The sequence below is a fragment of the Chiloscyllium punctatum genome, chromosome 3, assembly GCF_047496795.1.
Source record: "Chiloscyllium punctatum isolate Juve2018m chromosome 3, sChiPun1.3, whole genome shotgun sequence".
Lineage (NCBI taxonomy): Eukaryota > Metazoa > Chordata > Chondrichthyes > Orectolobiformes > Hemiscylliidae > Chiloscyllium > Chiloscyllium punctatum.
Genome location: NC_092741.1, coordinates 152,086,045 through 152,096,845, shown reverse-complemented (window position 1 = coordinate 152,096,845; position 10,801 = coordinate 152,086,045). Strand labels below are relative to the sequence as shown.

Genomic DNA, 10,801 nt, shown 5'->3' with positions numbered 1-10,801 from the left:
CTGTGGAGAAACAGGAAGCTAACATGTCGACTCAAGATAACTCTTCATCAGACTCTTCACCATTAAGAGTGGTATAATTGCTCCTCTATTATTCTCGAGACCCACGTAATGTTCTGGGGACCTGGGTTTGCATCCTGCCATGGCAGGGGTGGAATCTGAATTCAACAAAAATCTGTAATTAAGTTTTAACCATGACCGTCGTTGACTGATGGGGAAAACCCATCTAGTTTTTCAGGAACTATAGCTGCCATCCTTACCTGGTCTGGTCAACATGTGATTCTAGACCCACATCAGTGTGGATGACCTTTAACTGCAATAAGGATGGGCAAGAAATGCTGACATCGCCAGCGATGCCTTCATCCTGTGAATGAACACTAAAACAATAAGATACAGTTTTAATGAATTTCTACAGCAGTTGTCTGATAAACACAGGGAATACTATGTTCACTGGGCGTTATTCACAATGCTACTGCTCCAGAGGGAAATAAATCCTTCTCAGTATCACTGCTGCAGCACTTTATTTCATAATTTATTTTACAAATATGTCAGTCCCTATAACAATTAAACAATACTTTCCACTTTTGGAAATATCTTACTGACTGGTTTGCTCTTAACATGTTTCTGGTCAGGAGAGACCTGATAAATGTGAATTTGAGAAACATAGCAGGGTGATTTGACTGTATATTGTAGTAGTTTCCCTAATTAGTATTTGGCAGAGTTCCATCGATGCTTTGCAACAAATCAACACTGGTGAGTGGTGTTCCACGGGGCTCTGTTCTTGGGCCTCTACTCTTTGTAATTTTTATTAATGACTTGGATGAGAGGATTGAAGGATGGGTCAGAAAGTTTGCAGATGATACAAAAGTTGGAGGTGTCATTGACTGTGTTGTAGGCTGCAGCGTGACATTGACAGGATGCAGAGATGGGCTGAGAGGTGGCAGATGGAGTTCAACCTGGATAAATGCGAAGTGATGCATTTTGGAAGGTCGAACTTGAAAGTTGAGTACAGGATTAAAGACAGGATTCTTGGCAGTGTGGAGGAACAGAGGGATCTTGGTGTGCAGGTACATAGATCCCTTAAAATGGCCACCCAAGTGGACAGGGTTGTTAAGAAAGCATATGGTGTTTTGGGTTTCATTAACAGGGGGATTGAGTTTAAGAGCCATGAGATCTTGTTGCAGCTCTATAAAACTTAGGTTAAACTGCACTTGGAATACTGTGTCCAGTTCTGATTGTCCTGTTATAGGAAAGATGTGGATGCTTTGGAGAGGGTTCAGAGGAGGTTTACCAGGATGCTGTCTGGAGTGGAGGGCTTATCTTATGAAAGGAGGTTGACTGAGCTCGGACTTTTTTCATTGGAAAAAAGAAGGAAGAGAGGGGACCTAATTGAGGTGTACAAGATAATGAGAGGCATAGATAGAGTTGATAGCCAGAGACTTCTTCCAAGGGCAGAAATTGTTAACATGAGGGGTCATAGTTTTAAGCTGTTTGGCAGAAAGTATAGAGGGGATGTCAGAGGCGGGTTCTTTATGCAGAGAGCTGTGAGAGCATGAAATGCGTTGCCAGTAGCAGTTGTGGAAGCGAGGTCATTGGGGATATTTAAGAGACTGCTGGATATGCATATAGTCACAGAAATTTGAGGGTTCGTACATTAGGTTTACCTTACATGAGGCTCAATGGTCGGCACAACATCGTGGGCTGAAGGGCCTGTTCTGTGCTGTACTGTTCTATGTTCGTTAGATTGAAAACCAAAACAAAACTAATGAACTAAAAGTAGGCTGTGAATGTTAACAAATGTTAGCCCATAAAAATGACCCTGATATGAAATAGATTTACTCACACAGTAAATGGATATAGATACAAAACTGAAGAACAATCACAAATATTTTAAAAGCGGTTGTAACTAAACAGTCATTCTACTGAATTATTTTTCAAGGTATAAACAATGACTGCAGATGCTGGAAACCAGATTCTGGATTAGTGGTGCTGGAAGAGCACAGCTGTTCAGGCAGCATCTAAGGAGCTTCGAAATCGACATTTCGGGCAAAAGCCCTTCATCAGGAATAAAGGCAGTGAGCCTGAAACGTGGAGAGATCAGCTAGAGGAGGGTCGAGGTGGGGAGAAAGTAGCCTGGAGTACAATAAGTGAGTGGGGGAGGGGATGAAGGTGATAGGTCAGGGAGAAGGGTGGAGTGGATAGGTGGAAAAGAAGATAGGCAGGTAGGACAAGTCATGGGGACAGTGCTGAGCTGGAAGTTTGTAACTAGGATGAGGTGGGGGAAGGGGAAATGAGGAAACTGTTGAAGTCCACATTGATGCCCTGGGGTTGAAGTGTTCCGAGGCGGAAGATGAGGCGTTCTTCCTCCAGGCGTCTGGTGGTGAGGGAGCGGCGGTGAAGGAGGCCCAGGACCTCCATGTCCTCAGCAGAGTGGGAGGGGGAGTTGAAATGTTGGGCCACAGACCTACAGGGTGTGGTTGATTGGTGCGGGTGCCCCGGAGATGTTCCCTAAAGCGCTCTACTAGAAGGTGTCCAGTCTCCCCAGTGTAGAGGAGACCGCATCGGGAGCAACGGATACAATAAATGATATTAGTGGATGTGCAGGTAAAACTTTGATGGATGTGGAAGGCTCCTTTAGGGCCTTGGATAGAGGTGAGGGAGGAGGTGTGGGCGCAGGTTTTACGATTCCTGCGGTGGCAGGGGAAGGTGCCAGGATGGGAGGGTGGGTTGTAGAGGGGGCGTGGACCTGACCAGGTAGTCACGGAGGGAACGGTTTTTGCAGAAGGCGGAAAGGGGTGGGGAGGGAAATATATCCCTGGTGGTGGGGTCTTTTTGGAGGTGGCAGAAATGTCGGCAGATGATTTGGTTTATGCGAAGGTTGGTAGGGTGGAAGGTGAGCACCAGGGGTGTTCTGTCCTTGTTACGGTTGGAGGGGTGGGGTCTGAGGGTGGAGGTGCGGGATGTGGACGAGCGTTGGAGGGCATCCTTAACCATGTGGGAAGGGAAATTGTGGTCTGTAAAGAAGGAGGCCATCTGGTGTGTTCTGTGGTGGAACTGGTCCTCCTGGGAGCAGATACAGTGGAGGCTGAGTAATTGGGAATACGGGATGGCATTTTTGCAAGAGGTAGGGTGGGAAGAGGTGTAATCCAGGTAGCTGTGGGAGTCGGTGGGTTTGTAAAAAATGTCAGTGTCAAGTCGGTCGTCATTAACAGAGATGGAGAGGTCCAGGAAGGGGAGGGAGGTGTCAGAGATGGTCCAGGTAAATTTAAGGTCAGGGTGGAATGTGTTGGTGAAGTTGATGAATTGCTCAACCTCCTCACGGGAGCACGAGGTGGCGCCAATGCAGTCATCAATGTAGCGGAGGAAGACGTGGGGAGTAGTTCCGGTGTAATTACGGAAGATCAACTGCTCTACATAGCCAACAAAGAGACAGGCATAGCTGGGGCCCATACATGTGCCCATGGCTACCCCTTTGGTCTGGAGGAAGTGGGAGGATTCGAAGGAGAAATTGTTAAGGTCAAACGAATGAGAGTGTCGGTGGAAGGGTACTGTTGGGGACGTCGGGAGAGGAAAAACGGAGGGTTTGGAGGCCCTGGTCATGGTGGATGGAGGTGTAGAGGGATTGGATATCCCCCACCTAGAAGATGTTTATAAAATGTAGTTTATTTTTGTTCAATTTTAAAAACATAACAGACATACAAGAGTATATTAATGCAACATATATTATTCAAAAAGCTCTTACATTTTATATGATACATATGCTAAGGCTTTATAACAACTTTGCTATATCCGTACATAACCAGTCTGTTAGCATTTGAGCCATCTCTAAATTTGCATCCAAAACAAAGGCATGGCGAATTCCTTTTTGGCAGAGATGAATGGTTCCTTCAGGAAAGCTTTTCTTCATATCTTCATAATATGTGATTGGACACCAGTGATCATTACTTCCATAGTAAAAGATAAGCTAAAATGGAGACACAATTGCAGTTCATCAGGAAAGTTTTGATTCCCAAATACAGCTACTTGTTACATGGAATTTAATTCAGAACTGAGCTAGTTTGAAAGCATTTTAGGGCACGACGTTGCAACCATTAATGGAAGACTATGCGATGTTTAATCTGATGACATTAGGAGAAACAAGCAAACTAGTGTACTTTGAAATCCAGATTTTCCCAAGCTCAATTTCGAAAGAAATTAAATCTCTATATTTAATTTAGTACAATTGGCACATAAGTTTTTTCAATTCTACACTAACGATCTGCAAATTATTTTACTGTGTTGGCTTTAATAAAGGTTACAAATGTAGTTTTATACATTCATTACACATGAAATTACTGGAAACTTCACATCTGTAATTGTAGAGAAAATTAAGATGAAAAGAATGATTTACAACAGACTTCATTTGAAATTGGATTGGAAAGTCCTGTGAACTGAAATCAACATTCAGTAGTTTGGTTTAGGAAATTCCATTTGGAAAATGTCAAAAGATCCCTGCAAAAGGTTTTGTGGAAGATTTACTAGAGCCTGCTGTACATAACTTAGAGGATCATAATTAACAGAAAAGTACAAGTTGAAAGCTGTCATTATGAAGAATATAGGCGAGCTATTGGAGAAAAGTTCCTTTTTTACAAGAAGTTTGGTTTTTCATCGATGGGACAGATTCAATGAGTACATTCAAGAATAATCAAAGTAAATTTACACATAAATTGTTATGTGATATGGCTCGATTTTTCATTACAGTATTAAGACAATGCACTATGGTATTGCTGGGAAGAAATTAACCAATATTTATTGCAGCTGTCATAGAAACAAGTGTCCAAAGTTCAGAGGTCACAGCATGTCCTGATTACTTGGAATATGAACAAGATACTGTTTAAAATATTGTGAGAATACATCACTAGGCACGGCTTGTACTTACGATATCTTAGCAATGATATTATTTTTGGACAAATCTAGGACATTCTTGGAATCCAAAATGCTCATCCATTTAAACTTAATATCGGAAAGAAAGCAGAAAAACGTTTAGCTGGTATTTTTCTATTCTCTGTAAGTAAGGGCACTGACTTAAACTATGAGCTGATAATGTAGAAATTTCAAATCAGGATAAGTAAAATTGGAACTGCGTTGATAAGAGCAATACCAAAGAACAGTGAATGCAATTTGTGCCAGGATTTGGCATAATGGGAATACAATAAGGTGAGTATGGGGTACTGCTTGATTTTTAAAAATATGCAGGGATGTGTGCATTTCTGATTAAGCCAACAATTACTACCCATCCGTAATGACCCTGGGAAAGGTGATCATGGATGCCTTCTTGAACCTATGCACATAAACTGGAACAATAGCTGAATTTAGGATGTGGACTAAATTACAGTAAAGACCCAGAGCATATGACTAAATCTAATTATTTCGCCAAGGCTATTATCTCAATTGAAAACTATAAACAGAAAATTGAGTGATATTTCCAACTTAAACCCTAATTAGTTAAATACAAAACAATAACATTGACAGTGCAGGTGAAGTGCTGTAGCTGCAGCATTTGACAGTTGGTTGACATTAGTGCAATCCCCAAAACCCATACCTGCAGTTAGTGTTTGCAGATCGGGAAACTTTAACTCAGGGTGGGGTGTGAATCCAAGCTTCAGAAGCTATGATTCATCAGTGAGGGTTAAAGTTATGTGATTACTTTATTCCAGGAGGCAGTTATACCCAAGAAATTGAGGCCTTCAGATTTAGCCCAGGTTAAGGGACTAAAGGAGAGCCGAAGTCAGAAAGATTTGGGGATATCCAGGAGGTAGAAAAGCAAAGGAGGAGGCTCAGTCTTTGCAATGACCAACAGGGAAAGGATCTTGTCGCCTGTGTGTACAAGGACAAAGTGAGGACTGCAGGTGCTGGAGATCAGAGCTGAAAATGTGTTGCTGGAAAAGCGCAGCAGGTCAGGTATGAGCCCTTCTTCAGGCTTGCATTCCTGAAACGTCGATTCTCTTGCTCCTTGGATGCTGCCTGACCTGCTGCGCTTTTCCAGCAACACATTTTCAGCCTGTGTGTACAAGACCAGGGATTCAACGGATGATGGACAAACCAAACATAGTACCTTGGTGCAGGAAGCCATTTAAACTGGGGAGTAAAAAAAGGAATGGACTAGTTGTGGGGAACAGTATGGTTATGGGATAGATACTGTTCTCTGCAGCTAAGTGAGAGTCCACATGGCTGCATTTTTCCTTGTCAGGTATCAGGGCTAAGAACAAGTCTTCAGGTTTGGAGAAGAACCACTGCAAGATCCAGTTATCGTAGTTTATGTAGGTACCAAGGACATCGGCAGAAGTAACTAAGATGTTCGCCTGAGGAATATGAGACCCAGAAGGCAAATTAAAGGCCACAAAGAAAATTGAAAAAACTTCACAGAGGTTGGTATCCTGTCACCCATTTAACCCTTTATTTGCACACGGAGGACCCTTGACACTGATCCAGCTCCATCAGGGCCAGGTCTCAGAGGGAACAGGATGACTGACACTCCTATTCTTTTTTTCTTTTTTTTATTTCTCCAGAAGGGGGGAAAACACCCGAGTGGGCAGTGACAAGCAGTGGCCCTTCAAAACCAAAGGGCAATGCTGTGTGGTCAAGACACTCCTATTCTTTTTTTTTCTCTTTTTTTTCTTTTTTTAATCTTTATTTAACCCCCACACTACCGCCTAAGTGCGGTAGTGCTTATTTTTTCCCCAGCACCCATGGTGTGTGTGTGCAGGTGTGAGACACAGTGAGAGACACAAAGTGCACCAATCTTTATTCAATTTCCAAGACACTCCTATTCTTTTTTTTTTTGGACACCGCGTGCTCCTTCTCCAAGGACACCCGGGACACTCCTGTTCATTTTTTTTTTATATTTAACCCCCACACTACCGCCTAACTGCGGTAGTGCTTATTTTTTCCCCCAGCACCCATGGTGTGTGTGTGCAGGTGTGAGACACAGTGAAAAGACACAAAGTGCACAAATCTTTATTCAATTTCCACCACCAGGAAGATATGAAAAACACCCGAGTGGCCAGTGACAAGCACTGCCCTTCAAACCACAGGCGGCACGGTGGCACAGTGGTTAGCACTGCTGCCTCACAGCGCCAGAGACCTGGGTTCAATTCCCGCCTCAGGCGACTGACTGTGTGGAGTTTGCACATTCTCCCCGTGTCTGCGTGGGTTTCCTCCGGGTGCTCCGGTTTCTTCCCACAGTCCAAAGATGTGCAGGTCAGGTGAATTGGCCATGCTAAATTGCCCGTAATGTTAGGTTAGGGGTATGGGTGGGTTGCGCTTCGGCGGGGCGGTGTGGACTTGTTGGGCCGAAGGGCCTGTTTCCACACTGTAAGTAATCTAATCTAATCTAATCAAACTCCTATTCTTATCTGTCAGTCAGGGCTCTCTGATTGGACCAAATTTATAACTCCAATCAGGGAACTCAAATTCTATGAGGTACATCTGGCTGACCTCGTTACAATCACTACAATAATTATTGCTGGTTCATAAATGAACCACGAACAATTGTCATACATTCAATACCATCAGAGCTTCATAGATGGCTCACAGACTGGGCTGGAAGAAATGGTTTTCAAACCATGTACACTGGTACTTGGAAATGCAGCAACACTGTTGGGAGAGCTTTCACCCAAATCACACTGCAATCAGAGTGCTGGTGCATTAAAATTCTTCTACAGCCATAGTTATATAAACTAAATTATACATTGAAGTTCAGGTAAGGAGAAATCTATAAAGTTATAAATTGGGTGGCACAGTGGTTCAGTGGTTAGCACTGTTGCCTCACAGTGCCAGGAACATGGGTTCAATTCCAGCTTCGGTTGACTGCGTGAATTTGCACATTCTCCCAGTGTCTGCATGGGTTTCCTCCAGGTGCTCTGTTTTCCTTCCACAATCCAAAGAAGTGCAGGGTGGGTGAATTAGCCATGATAAGTTGCCCATAGTGTTCAGGGATGTGTAGATTAGGTGCATTAATCAAAGGTAAAGGCAGACCAATAGGGTAGGGGAATGGGTCTGGGTGGGTTACTCTTCGGAGAGTTGGTGTGGATTTGTTGGGCCAAATGGCCTGTTTCCACACTGAAGGGATTCTATTCTGGATAGCTAATTAATAAGGTCAGAACAGGGAAACATTGTAAAAAAAAAGTCAAAATTAAAGGTAGCTTATTTGAAAGAATGCTTCATTTATGACAAGATAGATGAACTATAGATGCCATGAATACAAATAATTAGGTATGATCTGATAGACAATACAGAAATAAAACCAAATCTGAAATTTGAATATTCAGGGCTACTTGGCATTTTAAAAAGACAAGCAGAAAGGAACACGAGCTGGGAGAGGCTTTGATAAGGAAGGGTGAGAAAAATAATCTTGGCTTGGGAAATCAAGATGAAGAACCAGTTCAGATGAAGATTAGAACAAAAAGCAAAGAAGTTACTACCGATAACTTCACAAGGTCATTTACTGAAATCAAACTGTTGGATAGAGCATAAATTAGTACATAATAGGAGCTTGCTAAAATGGTAATGCAATAAAGGTGGACAACTTGAATCTTAATACATACATTAGAGAAATCAAATTGGCAAAAGAAATTAGATTACTTACAGTGTGGAAACAGGCCCTTCGGCCCACACTGACCCGCAACCCACCCAGACCCATTCCCCTACATTTACTCCTTCACCTAACACTATGGGACTATTTAGCATGGCTAATTCACCTAACCTGCACATTTTGGACTGTGGGAGGAAACTGGAGCACCCGGAGGAAACCCACGCAGACAGGGGGAAGAACATGCAAACTCCACACAGTTAGTCACCTGAGGCAGGAATTGAACCCGGGTCTCTGGTGCTGTGAGGCAGCAGTGCTAACCACTATGCCACCGTGCCGCCCACAAAGTAGTAATGGATTTTTTTTTTAGATTAGATTTCCTACAGTGTGGAAAAGGCCCTTCAGCCCACAATGACCCTCCGAAGAGTAACCCACCCAGACCCCATCTCCCTCTGACTAACACTATGGGCAATTTAGCATGACCAATTCACCTGATTTGCACGTTTTTGGATTGTGGGAGGAAACCGGAGCACCCAGAGCAAACCCACGCAGACACGGGGAGAACGTGCAAACTCCACACAGGCAGCCACCCGAGGCTAGAATCGAACCTGGGATCCTGGTGCTGTAAGCAGTACTAACCAATAAGCCACCGTGCTGCCCATCCACCGTGCTGCCCATCCACCGTGCCGCCCATCCACCGTGCCGCCCATCCACCGTGCTGCCCATTTTGAGGATGAGCATACAGAGAGCATTTTGGATAATTTCTTTGAAGAATACGTTGCAGATGTTACCAGGGAACAGGCTGTTTTGTATTTGGTAATGTATAATTAGATTGATTAATAAATGATTAATGATTCTTAAAGCATCCTCAAGGGAAGGGTGATGAAAACATGATGAATTTCATATTGAGTTAGGGGAGTGAAAAACATGAGGCTGAAACTAGTTTCCTGAACTGATATACAGCCAATTATAAGTTTATGAAGAAAGATTTGTCTAAAGTGGAGTGTGGAAATAGGTAAGCTTACAATAAGCAGTGGGAAATATCTAAGGAAATACTTTGGATACCTTAATAGAGATAAATTGCATTAACTATGAGATGGATGACCCATCTAAGGAAGTTAAGGATGGGATCGATTTAAAAGAAAAAGCATACAAATTGGCAACGATCAATTCAGAAGATTGGAAATAATTTAAAAACCAGGAGATAGCAAAAAAAAATAAGGACACAATACAGATTACTAAGGGCAAACAGGCAAGAAACATAAAACTTCCAGTAAGAGCTACTACACGTATATGAAAATGGAGAGAGTGGTGGCTCAGTGGTTAGCACTGCTGCCTCACAGCATCAGGGTCTCGGGTTCAATTCCAGCCTCGGGCAACTGTCTGTGTGGAGTTTGCATATTCTCTCTGTGTCTGTGTGGGTTTCCTCTGGGTGCTCTGGTTTCCTCCCACAATCACAAAGATGTGCAGGTTAGATGAAGTGGCCATGCTAAATTGCCCGTAGTGTTAGGTGCATTAGTCAGAGCGAAATGGGTCTGGGTGGGTTACTCTTCAGAGGGTCAGTGTGGACTGGTTGGACTGAAGGGCCTGTTTCCAGACCATAGGTAATCTAATCTAATTAAAAACTCAAAGAACTGCGGGTGCTGGAAATCAGAAACAAAAATAGAAATTGCTGGAAAAGCTCAACAGGTCTGGTAGCTTCGGTGGAGAGAAATCAGAGTTAACGTATCGGGTCCAGACTGAAGGATAGTAAATATTGTCCCCTTGTTCAAGAAGGGAAGTAGAGACAACCCTGATAATTATAGACCAGTGAGCCTTACTTCGGTTTTTACAAAAGATTACAAGTGATAGTATTTATAATCATCCAGAGGGGAATAAGTTGATTAGGAATAGTCAACATGGTTTTGTGAAGGGTAGGTCGTGCCTCACTAACCTTATTGAGTTCTTTGAGATGGTGACCAAATAGGTGGATGAGGGTAAAGCCATTGATGTAGTGTATATGGATTTCAGTAAGGCGTTTGATAAGGTTCCAAATGGTAGGCAATTGCATAAAATACAGAGGCATGAGATTGAGGGTGATTTAGCAGTTTGGATCAGACATTGGCTAGCTGAAAGAAGACAGAGAGTGGTGGTTGACGGAAAATGTTCATCCTGGAGTTCAGTTACTAGTGGTGTACCACAAAGATCAGTTTTGGGGCCACTGCTGTTTGTTATTTTTAAAAAAGACCTAGAAGA

General features: G+C 43.0%; 1 protein-coding gene across 4 annotated transcripts in view; it reads right to left on the bottom strand.

Annotated features, from left to right (window-relative positions):
- Positions 1 to 238: 238 nt before the first annotated feature.
- Positions 239 to 10,801, bottom strand: part of ldah (lipid droplet associated hydrolase) — a 345,583-nt gene continuing 335,020 nt past the window's right edge. For all 4 annotated transcript variants that reach the window (XM_072562459.1, XM_072562468.1, XM_072562477.1 and 1 more), the window contains exon 7: positions 239 to 3,961. In XM_072562459.1, the coding sequence (XP_072418560.1) occupies positions 3,767 to 3,961 (195 nt within the window). In that variant the 3' untranslated portion in view covers positions 239 to 3,766. The remainder of the gene's footprint in view (positions 3,962 to 10,801) is intronic.